General features: G+C 37.7%; 1 protein-coding gene across 3 annotated transcripts; it reads right to left on the bottom strand.

Annotated features, from left to right (window-relative positions):
* Positions 1–2,213: 2,213 nt before the first annotated feature.
* STRADB (STE20 related adaptor beta) lies at positions 2,214–11,593 on the bottom strand. Of its 3 annotated transcripts, none has more exons than XM_027798729.2 (12): positions 11,257–11,593; positions 9,511–9,567; positions 9,103–9,183; positions 8,592–8,691; positions 7,822–7,943; positions 7,238–7,316; positions 6,604–6,727; positions 5,881–6,052; positions 5,363–5,467; positions 4,908–5,137; positions 4,293–4,335; positions 2,214–3,811 (listed from the first exon to the last, which is right to left on the bottom strand). In XM_027798729.2, exons 2-12 carry the CDS (start codon positions 9,520–9,522, stop codon positions 3,659–3,661), a joined length of 1,221 nt encoding a protein of 406 aa, XP_027654530.1. In that variant the 5' UTR covers positions 9,523–9,567; positions 11,257–11,593; the 3' UTR covers positions 2,214–3,658. The 3 variants fall into 3 exon arrangements, with proteins under 3 accessions (XP_027654530.1, XP_005434598.1, XP_027654531.1); XM_005434541.4 differs by having other exon boundaries at positions 7,238–7,346; positions 11,257–11,591; XM_027798730.2 differs by lacking the exons at positions 9,103–9,183; positions 9,511–9,567; positions 11,257–11,593 and having other exon boundaries at positions 7,238–7,346; positions 7,822–7,963.
* Positions 11,594–11,659: the final 66 nt, after the last annotated feature.

Here is an 11,659-nt window from a genome sequence, read left to right as displayed (position 1 = left end):
ACTGTTCATTAAAATGGAAGAGAGCCTGGCTTTTCAGGTTGATACAGGCAGACCTCAGACAGGTAATGATACAGCGACAAACAAAAAGCAAGATATTGTGTACAAATTATTTGGCTAGCTGTTTATTCATAGACCACCTCCATTTCTCACAGCCTTCTTTTTTAAATCTTTAAAAACTTTTAAAGTCTTTACTTCTCTGTTACATCAGATAGCTTTATTTCATGGTATGGTTCTTACTCATAGTCTTTTGAGGTCCGTCTCACTGGATGTGTTGTGTAGTATCTCAGGATTTCAGTACTTTTTCCTCATTCCTACAGGACAGGGATGACCATCATTAGGACAAGTCATTACAGCTAGCTTTTTGTAGAGGTTTATTAGACAACCTAATATACTTTAGCAAAGCTACTTACTAGCATTAAAGACAGGGTATGTAAGTCACCTACTTGGGTATCTGCCTCACCTCAGAGACCTTCAGAACAATGGTTTTCAAATGCTTTGCCATTTAACTGATCCTCCAGGCTAAAAACTGCTTTCATAGCGCTTGAGGAGAAAGAGGGTGTGGGGAAAAGAGAGAGGTAAGGTAAAACTCAAATTTTTTTTTTTTTTTTTTCTTAATAGCATCAAGTGGAAGAAATTGTTCTCTCTTCAATGAGTATTTATTGCATTGAGAGTCTTTAAAGTGAGTAGTTCAAATAGCAGATCAGGTTGATCCTGAGTAAATCACAACTTTTTCCTGTGTTCGTTCATTCAGTCATTCACACACTGCTGTGATATGAGACCAAAACAGAAAGAAAGTCAACAGTTTTGAGCATATATTCAGGATAATGTTAATTAACATAAGTTTTCTATTGTTACAGGTGTTTGATTATTTTAGGTACTATGAACTGGAGCACAAAGGTGACAGCAAAAAAAGCCCTTGCATTTTCACAAGTATTGCAAAAGTAACCAAGCTATACATTTCTGTTTCAGTGGCCATAAGATTTTGCAAATGTATACAAGTTTTAGAAGCCCCTTTGAAAATACCTCACATTGAGCCTAAATGTGAGATACTTCAGAATTTCAAGTCCTTATGCTGGTAACACACGTCATTGGTATGAGTAAAAATGAATAAACACATGCTCTAAAAAAAATACATTGTGCTTAGAACTATGTCAACTTGAAATACAGTCTCTGCAACTTGTATCTTAATACTACAGATCATGAATCTCAGACTTTGAAAACACTCACTGTGCAAAAGCTTCAGATTTTCAGTAGAACACAGTTGATTCAAAGAACTTACTTTCAGTGACAGTTGAAATATGATGATTATACATACTTTTATGTTAACTATTATTTCTTATTTTGCATTATTCCTTAATAGCAAGTATCAGAGTTAATGAACAAAACTGCAGCAAACAATTCAGGGACTACATTCAAATATTTCTGGTTATTTTAAGAATTACTAGAAGTCACTAGAAGCCTCTTAATTGCTTTTTGTTTGAAAATATTCTAGTTGTTGAGAAGCAATAGTTCTAACAGTTAAGATTTGTGAGCTTTTTAATTTACAAAACTGTATTTCATTTTCTTCCTAAAAGTTATGTCAGTACAGAAGCTGGATCGGTATTTAGAAACAAGTAATTTTATTTTTTTCTGCAGAGACAGCAGGAAAGTAACTCCACTGGAGCACAAAAGTTTAAATCAATTTATAGTGACTTTTTTGTTAGTAACCAAGTTAATTTTTATAGAAAGAGCACGGGGCACTGTTGTTTCAAGAGAAACTTGCAGATACTAGCAGCTAAGGTGCCTGGAATTTTCTGCTCTACTCTTTTTTTTTTTTTGAGTAGTAATGCTTATTCAGCAGTCTATAATTAAAAATATGTACAACTTCATGTGTGTTCTCACTTATTTGACATAGTTTTAACATGTACTGTTAGTCAAAAGTTACTTGTAGATGTTATGTAACACATTTGATTTGAAAAGTCAAAATTTTTAGTGGTTAAGAATTAAGAACATGGGCTTCGCATGAAAATAGTATCTTCTCTAAGAGCACATATTTAAATTACTAATATTTTTATGATCAGAGTAATTTTCCAATTTAGACAACTATTTTCTTACCTAACGATTGGCATAAATATGAAACTTCTTTCCTGCAGTAACAAGAAGCCATTAATATGGCTGGACTATGGTGAAAACAGAAGTACAAGAATTACAGAAATAAATGGAGACAGATAGGGTAAGTTTATTGAAAGGGTTTTAATCTTAAGTTTCACATATTAGGTTCTGAGATACAGAGCTCGTTTCACAGCATAATGAGCAGAATCAACTTTTTTGTTAATATTTTAATGTGATTGGTTAGAATTCTATGTCTGTCTCAGGCTTGTGTTTTGGTCATTTGGTCTTCAAGGCTCTGTAGTGAAGCTGCTGGCAAAACAGTATTCCCAAGGCTGGCTGTAGCCTGGCTCAGTAATGGAAGACTTGAACACTTAATGTGGAATATTGTTAACGATGAGAATTTAAAATATCCATTCAGTATCTATTTATACGTTTCTACTACAGTCAGAACTTACATCAGTAAAGTACTCATGGCTTTAGGACAACATTTACTAAAAGGCGATGAGAATGAGCAGCTTTTTTAAAAAGAAGCTGCTTTTGTTCAGCCTGAGTTGCCTGGTACAGTATGAGAGATGAAAATGTACTGAATTGTAGGGAGAAGAAAGGCAGTTTTTCATCTGACTTAGATAATAAAAACCCTAGAATCCTAGTGAATTTAAGTTCTTGCTATAGCTGAATCTATCCTTCACTGTGCCATGCAGAAGAGGCTTGTTTGTCAGCAGGAGTACCAGTGAAGCTTAATGCATATTGTCTGTTCTTTTAAGATACAGTATTAGGTTCTGGTAAGTTCTGTTGGTGAATGGGAATACAGTATAAATAAAAATATGTACAGTAACTTCAGATTATTTAATATGATTCTTCAAAATTAACCCATACCTGTTATAACTTGAGACTTACTTGCACAGTAAGAGGTCCTCAGATTAACTGCTAAAATGACACAGCAATAAATGGAGATGCAAATGCACAAATCTGTACAAAGAACGTAGACAAATGTAAGAGCATGAGTCACATTTTCAAGTAGCTTGATTTCTTTGGGAAATACGCAGTATTAAAACTGCATGAAAATGATGAAAATGCATGAAAAGAAAAACATTTATTTGCATAAGCAACTAATCTGTGCAGTTGCAAATTTAGACTTGGAAGCGGAGGATTTCTCCTTACTGAAATAATCTGGGTAATAATGAAAAGATGAATAGATTGTTTAAGTAAGGTCACAGACAAAACCCAGGCCTGAATTCAGAAAGGCACGTTGACTGCAGCAATATGAGCTAAAAATACATTATAAAGTAAGATCACAGTAGGAATGCTCTTGTTTAGAAATATTTTGAAAGAGGGAGATAAGCATTCAGCCATTTTCTATATACAGTTTTCCTTATGGTCAGAAAGTGAGGCACGCTGCACTTCATGATGCCAACAGAGCAAGGAGTTAATGAAGTATGGCCACTTTAATGGCATTTTCAAGTATACCTTGTCTAATTGTATTTTAACCATACAAACTAAAGCAGCAAATACAAATCACATTTTCCTTCTTTGAAACACAGGAGAGGTATGTTTGTTTGGTATTTATTTAGAATTCCCAGTCTGTATCATCTTGATTTGCAGTAATATGTCCAAGTTCAGTTCCAACTATTGCTGAGGGCAGTGCCAAGAACTCTGATCTGTTATTTTGAATAGGAGGTGGTAATAGAGACAGCAGTGAATTCTGTGTTTGTTCTTTTATCTAGAAAGAAGAAAAATTAAAACAAGGCTGCACATAAAAGTCAACATAACCTTGCATCTGACTTGATTAAAAGCACATGAAATCAGAGCCATGTTCTTGCATGTTACAATACTGAAAATAACAGGATGAGGGGTTTAGCGTTTCTCACTCTAAAGCTGAATTAATCTTTCAAGGTTAATTACTATAGCTCTGCGGTTCTTCTGCTTTAAATTAAGAATATTAACCATTATTCTTATTAGTTAGGCTGATTTTAGGTAAGTTAAACCAACTTTATCAAAGGGGAAATGGATTACTCTTAATACTTCCTATACTATCAATACCATTTTGTTTAAAAAAAAAATAAAAATAGTCTGAAGCAGATATGCTGTTTCAGGATGTTTTTTTGGCTCCAGCTAACTTAGTAATTTTGTAAAGCCACAAATATTAAGAGTTGGAGATTTAGGTTATAGCTGTGTCATTTAACAAAATGTAGTAAACTCACCTGTTTGAAGAACGTATGCGAAAGCAAACTGCTTGCTGATGGCCTGGATCATAAAATGAACAATATAATTATATTTTGGAAAGTAAAATACTGCTTTTGGAAAATGGGCCGGACTGACAAATCAATTTAAACGCTATGGTTTTTCATCCACAGGACAAACGTGGATATGAGAAAAGCAGCACAGAACTCCTACATTCTATGCCTCAGTTTGTAGTGAAGGCACTACTAAAGAAATCCATTTTAAAGGCTTTTTCACTTTTCCATTTAACAGAAATTTACTGCCTCATTCAGAAAAGACAGTACTGAAAACATATACTTCAGATTTCTGTTTTTTTCCTGTACAAAGTGCATGTTTAAAAATGAATTTTACTTGTTACAAAGTACACTCGTATTACAAGAAATTCAGGAGCCAAACAACTTTAAAAGCATGGTTCCTCTATCAGATAAGATACCTTTTGTTCTGTAATTTAAAAATTAAGTGTAGCGTGGTACATAGTACTTCTGGTCTGAAATTCTGACTTTAACAGTATTTAACTAATTACTGTATCCTAAACTGTGGGCCACACTTGGTCTTAGATTGAAGTGACAGAAAATTCGTTTTCACTAGAAGGTTACCTTTTCTCAGGGTCTTGTTGCAAGCAAAGTTCTACCAAGTTGTGGAAAGCTGGTGAAAATGTTTTGGAAAAGGGAACTTGCAGTCTTTCACTGGTCATTGTGCGTGTCATGCTCTCACCAATTCCAGAATCAACACCTGATCGGGAATTCTTCATCCTGGATTCCCCACGGGGAAAGGTATTTATATCCCAAGGACAATATGTGGGACCTTTCAGCTTTTGCAGCAGCATCTAGTAGAAAGGAAGACCAGCAAAAGAGTTCAGCAGCTAATCTGGACCTATTTAGGCTAAGCTGTGAAACTCCAGGAACAGAACAATCATTTGATCTAGAAAGAAGCATGCATATTTGAAATAACAAAACCAGCCACCATTTCAGCAGCAATAGCATTGGTTTCTCAGAGTAAAACAAAAAAAGCTCAGCATGGTTTTCAGTAGAAATTAAGTTTAGAATCATACCTGAGTTCGGGGCATATCTTGAAATGGAACATGTCCATTGGCTAATTCACATGCTGTAATTCCCACACTGTAAATGTCAGACTTCATGTTATACCCAGATAAATCCTGTGAAAGAAAACTCTACTGGATCACTGATGCCATTGATCAGTGCTGACAAAAAATAAAAGCGTCTGTTTCAAAGCAAGATTCCAGTACCCTGTAATCTATCTACACTGGATTGAGGCAATTAAATTGTGAAACTTCAGGCTTTGTTCAGAAATCTGATGGTTGTACTGAAGACAAGTTTTAGGATCTGTAGTAGTTTCCAGGAAGGTCAGGTGAGGAGACAGTACAGCACCACCTTAACAACAGCTTTAAAACTGGTTTTCTTTAGGAGAAATACAAATCCAGTTCATCTATGCCTTTTCAAAAGTTGCAGTTCAACAGCTTCCACTGCCTTTCTGCAAGCACGCTGAAGTTAGACGTTGAGTATTCCCAGCAACTTTGAATAGGAAGAATGAAATTTAATTTATACTAACCTGTCTCAGTAGTTCAGGACTCAGCCAAGGAAGCACAGATGTACTAAACTGGGGGAAATCATATACCACCTTTGACTTTTGTCCATTTTTAATTAAACTGTAGAGGTTGTTTAAGCCAGAGAGAGAAACCAGCCCATCCCCTGAAATCAGAATGTGGCTAGCTTTAATATTCCTGTAACATAAAGTGGTAAATTTTAGTTATAAAAATTATTCAAAGAACTACTAGAGTAGAAAGGCTTTCATATTTCATTAACTTGTAGTGCAATGTTAGCATGCAGTTCTATTTAGCAGATTATTTTCATGAAGTTCTTCACTCGGTATGAGTTGTCTTTTTAATACAGCCCCAAGAGAGAGGAGAGATGATCAGCAAGAGAAAACTGCCAGAAATTGGAGAAGGGTCCTCCTTCCCTGCAAAGGGTGTAAAGTAAGGAAGCCGTTTCTACAACTCTGTTTCTTGTCGGTTTGAAAGAGCCAAAGCCAGACAGATGTGTAATCCCTGTAACAACTGGCATGAAATAATGCATGAGTACTGTTCTTGTTAAGTTTCTACAAACTTGGTTCTGCTGTATTGAAAAAAAACAGCTTCTGCAGTGGCTGACATAAGAGGGTATATAGAAAAAGGAAGGGAATAACACTTAAGCTGAAAATTAATTTTGAAGTGGAACTAAATTCTTCATAAACTGGATTTTGTAACCTGATTCTTACCTACTGACATTCTCCTACCTGTGAATGTAGCCATTCTGGTGCATGTAATTTAATCCTCTGATTGCACCAAACAGAATGTTCCCTATCAAAGCTTCACTCATTCCTTCAGGAAAGTAAGTCTTCAGCAGGTGTCTAGCTGAACCTGGAAGTGAAAAAAGCCTAGCTAAGCCTAACAAGTCTTGTTAAATTACTTGTCTATGCTTGCTTCATTGTCTACATTCATCAAGAGTGGTGTTCTCATCTTTATATTGACTGTGATACGTCAAGAACAGTTACATAGATGCAACTGATGGATCCATTGGGCAAAGATCACACTCAAGCCATGCTTCTGTTAACTGAAAGTCTATGCCAAACCTTTACTCAATCAAGTTTTCTGTTGCCAAAATTCAAAGCTGTATAAACTCAAACATCTCCCAGTTACCATTCCTCACATGGTGGGTGTTAGGACCAACTGCAATTTAATGCAGTTCCAATACCAGCCTTCAGTGGGGGGGAAGATTATGTACAGAAGGCTTCTCTAAACAAATAGTTTGATAAAGTTTCTTTTTCCTGTAAGACAGGGTTTGCTTAAAAGGAAACCTCTGATGGACCGTGTGGTCCAAATGGTATCAGCCCTTTTTCCTATTCCAAAATTGCAGTTAACAGTTCTTACCATAAGCCATGAATGGGGAGATGACCCAAAGCCAACTACCAGCTGTAAACACTGTCCAAAGTGTCATTATGTTGGGATGCTGGAAAAAGTGGGATAAAACCACCTCATTCTATGGAATTAAATGAAAGTGGATGTGTTAACCACAAGACAACAGTCTTACTAAGAGCATTAACTACATCAGTAATCAGTAGGAAGAACTGTTGCCTGTGTGCATTTATACAAAGTTGCAGGTGATGTGCATAGCCTGCAATAGAAATGTAAATAACTTGCCTGTAATTACATTTGTCTGAAGTAAATCTAGTTTGCTCATAGTCCAAAGTTTTGGTGTTAAATACCAAGTACAGAACATGTTTCAAAGAAAAAGCTGTACAATTACAGTAGTATTTCTAAAACACTTGTTAACTGTTTTCTTCAGAAAGCAACTCTCAAATTTACACATGCCTGGTGTTTATATTCTATGCCTTTGGAGGAAAAAACTTGACTGAAATGACCCAGTACAAACACAAAGGCTACCTCTGTTCAGTAACCCCACGTGTATTCATCACTATCTTCATCAGCCTTATGCAGAAATGCTATTGCTTTACCTGTAAGGCTTTCAAATGTTCTTCAGAGCAATTTTCTAGGTCTGTGATCCTGACAGCAACTTGCATGCCTGTAGGCATATGCCGTGCAAGGTAGACTGAAGTTAAGTTGTTGAACCTCCTTCCTGAAACCAGAAGTGGCTGCCTTAACATTGAAAAATACAATAATCCACCACATAATTTCCTTCATATTAAGAGATATTTTTACAAATCTAAAATTGCAGTTGATAGCAGCATGACCTTTTCTTTAAGAATGTCAAGAACTTAAGTAGTTGCCACAAAACATATCCACCAAATTAGTTAAAGTATGGCTCTGATATTTTTAGAACACCTAGAAGTGTTTAAACATTTTTCAGTATCAATTACACATCTCAATGAACAACACTTTTACCACGTATATTCACATAAACATGTGCATGCACAGTAGGGTTCAGGGCAGCCGTCCTTAGGGCAATCAACTCAGGTAGCCAAGTGACAAGACATGATGTTACTTAATGCTGTTATTTATTGTGCACATATCACAGATTTAGAAGCTGACATGCACAAACATCAAGAGAAAAATTCAGGTAATTGTTGATTTGTCTTATATCTTAAAATAAGTGATTACTGAGCATTACATGAGCAATGCACATTTCACAACTAAGGAGAACAAGAATAGTTCTCGTCAGCTGATAATACGTTTTACAGACTTAATATTCACTGCAGTTAGCAACAACCTATTGAGGACATACATCTGCAGGAACAAGAAATATTTTAAGATATACTTATGTTACCTATTTCCAGCTGGAGTTCATAGTGAGAAACATTAGAAGAGCAAAATACCATTTCATTCCTTCCTGTAGATGGGGGAATCCAGGCTAGTTCAGAATCAGCCTAACAGTGAGGAAAAACAGTTCTCAAAATGACTGTAATTTTTAAACATGTATATGTTTAAAATTAATACAGAAATACCATTAATTAGAATGCAAAGATGAAGTACTCAGAATGTGCAAGTTGGTGCTTTTACCATTATACTGAGACTTAGTTTTATGACCTACTGATTAGCAGTGGGTTTTTTTGTTTGGTTGGGTTTTGTTTGTGTACCTGTCCGTTTGCTTTGTTTTTAAACAAGTACAAGATTAAGAGTAACAGTTACCTACAGTCTTTTTCCAAAGTGGAAGCCCCAAAGTATTCTGGTTATTTTTGCTGTTAACATTTTAAGAAATACCACCTAATGAAATTATTTTTCATATGTACCAGCTTTATATTTAATGTTGGCAGTTACTGTTTCTTTTTTCTTCTTACCAGGGATTCATGGACACTGCTCTGAGATAGCTCTTCTGGTCTGATTGATTCAACTGGTGTATGCAGAATACAGGAACAGTCCTTGAGAAGGGAAACAAGTGAACGTTCATGGAGTCACTGCAATTTATTGAACGTGGCAGTGGGAAAACGTTCGAAAGTAGCCCCTCCAAGCAGGAGTTGGGAAAGTTTTCTGCTACAAGTCAGTCAAGCAAGAGGTTAAGAAACAGCACAGAGCACATACATGGCAGACTTAAGAGAGAAGAGATACTGAACAGTCTCCTTCACCAAAAGTTGATGCAACAAAGTTTAAACAGCTCAGGACTGTGGAAATCCCCTCATGCAAGACATTTCACCAGAAATGTTTCACATTAAGGTATGACTGGCAAAGATTTTTAAATACAAACTTACCAAACAAGACATGGAACCACTTTAGGTCAGGGGAAAAGTCACATACACCCATTTATCCTAGAAAAATTAAAAGTAGCATGTAAGATTGTACATAAACCTGTAATAAATATGTCTCTAATCACAACTGTGAGGCCATTCTTCTCAGTTAACACACACAAAACCCCAAAACTACAGCTCTGGGAAAGCCTGCTTCTATTGAGCCTTCAGGCAGCATATGGGTTTTGAATGCCATACTGAGGATATCCAGTATTACAAAATCATTTAGGTTGGAAAAGACCTTCAAAGTCATTAAGTCCAACCATTACACATTCCAGCTCAAGTTTTCCTTTTTGAATCATTGGCTTAGTGATCTTATTACCACTTCTGAACAACTTTATTGCAAGTTAACTGCATATGTGCAGAAAGTAAAACAGAAGAGATTCATGAATCCCTGCAGTTTGTAGGAAAATAAATGTCTGTTGTTTTAAAGGAGCACAGCTGTGCTAGTCAGATCTCGGCTCAGCTGCGTGCAGCTGAACTAGCTCTCAAAAAAAGCAAGCCAGTAGCAATTGCACTTTACATTTCACAAGCAAGAGAGGAAATACTTTTGTAAGGGATTTACATTAAAAAAGAAAAACAGGGTGGGTGGGTAGGTGAACCAGCTTAGATAATTTTCGCTTTACTTAAGCTGCAGAATCAGCATTTAAACTCTCTCACAGATCAGAGTAGCCACTCTGAAAGTCCTCCAGCAGACTTAATGTCTGATGCTTTGAAAGCTTAGGCAGTGATGAGAGATGACTATGTTTTATAAGCATATCAAAGTGTAGAGTGGGACTAGCTAATTTACTAATTACAAGCAAGTCTTCATGATGAATCCTGTTTGGTGGCTGACAGTCACCTACAGGAGGTATTTCCATATTAATATGTAATTATTGCTTGAAAGTTAACCTTAAAATGGTGAAGTACTGTATCAGAAACTGCTTTGTTTATCAGTCTAAGCACTTAAAATATGTATGTTATTTAATCAAGGCAACACTCTTGAAAAAGCTAACAAGCTGCCCACCACATCATCTGCTGCCAAACATCCAAGCTACTCCTAATCTTTAATACTGTTACACTGAAAATTTGCTTGAAGAAATACCGAAATTCCTTATTAAATATGAAACATGGAGACAAAAGGAAATACTTAGTAGGTACTGGGCACCTTGAGAAGATCAGGGCATGATTTACCCAACCTCATTGAGGAAGTCTGTGGCGAAGTTGCAAAAAAGTAATAAAAATCATGCAGGTGCTAGCTGACCAGCACTGTAATGGCTACAGCATCCTTCTCCTACCTGGAAAGGTGATACCTCATTCCATTATACAAGATAGTTTACTCTGTTGCTTGGAATATTAAACTATAAGAGCTAAGATGAAGAATCAAGTCTTAACGCTACAACGCTAAATTATTGTGGAATTTGTTCAGAGGGGGATCACCAGCCAACAGAAACATCCATGATCCACATTTGTTCCAATAACATTACAAATGTAAGGTTTTTATTTTTCTTATGTAGTTTAACATTGCGTCCATTTTCAATACCGTTTTGGATCATGTCCCTACATAAACCTTTTTCCTTGTTTCCACATGTTTTTAATTTTTTTTTTTTTTTTTTTTTTATACTGCAGAGAGTGACAGTGTTGCACAGCGGAGCTGACACATCCATCCCAGCTCGGCCAGAGCTCGGGTGCAGCGAGCAAGGCGGGGGAGAAAGAAAGAGAGAAACATGCCTGTGAGCCGGGGTGCGGGGCCGGGGCCGCCTCCAGACGCCGCGGGCGCACGGCGCTCCGGTTCCGCTGGCGCTGGGCTGCGGCTCCCCCTTCAGCGTTGGGAGGCGGCTCCCGCTCGCGGACCTCCGCCGAGACGATCCGTCCGTGGCAGAAGTAACGGAACGCGAGAGAGCGGCTCCCGGGAGAGCGCCTCCCTTGCTCCGGGACACCCGTTCCGCGCCCCCCCCGCCTCCCGCGGCGGCCAGGCCGGGGCTGCGCCCCTGCCAGCGCGGCGGCCGCTCCCCGCAGGCGCCTCCTGAGCGCGGCGTGCGCCGCTCCTCGGCCCGCCCGGCTCCCCCCGCACTGGGGCTGAGGGCGCGGCCGGCCCGGAGCCCCGGGCGCCCCCGGTACCGCCAGGAAGCCC

The sequence above is a fragment of the Falco cherrug genome, chromosome 8, assembly GCF_023634085.1.
Source record: "Falco cherrug isolate bFalChe1 chromosome 8, bFalChe1.pri, whole genome shotgun sequence".
In the NCBI taxonomy this organism is placed as follows: domain Eukaryota; kingdom Metazoa; phylum Chordata; class Aves; order Falconiformes; family Falconidae; genus Falco; species Falco cherrug.
Note: the sequence above shows the minus strand (reverse complement) of the source record. Positions and strands in the feature narration are given on the sequence as shown.

What these genes read in the sequence shown, in the direction of transcription:
- STRADB (XM_005434541.4), bottom strand. An exon ending in AACATTTGAAAGCCTTACAG is followed by an intron (nt 7,347 to 7,821) that starts GTAAAGCAATAG and finishes TTAATTCCATAG; the next exon opens with AATGAGGTGGTTTTATCCCA. An exon ending in AAGATATGCCCCGAACTCAG is followed by an intron (nt 5,138 to 5,362) that starts GTATGATTCTAA and finishes CCTTTCTACTAG; the next exon opens with ATGCTGCTGCAAAAGCTGAA.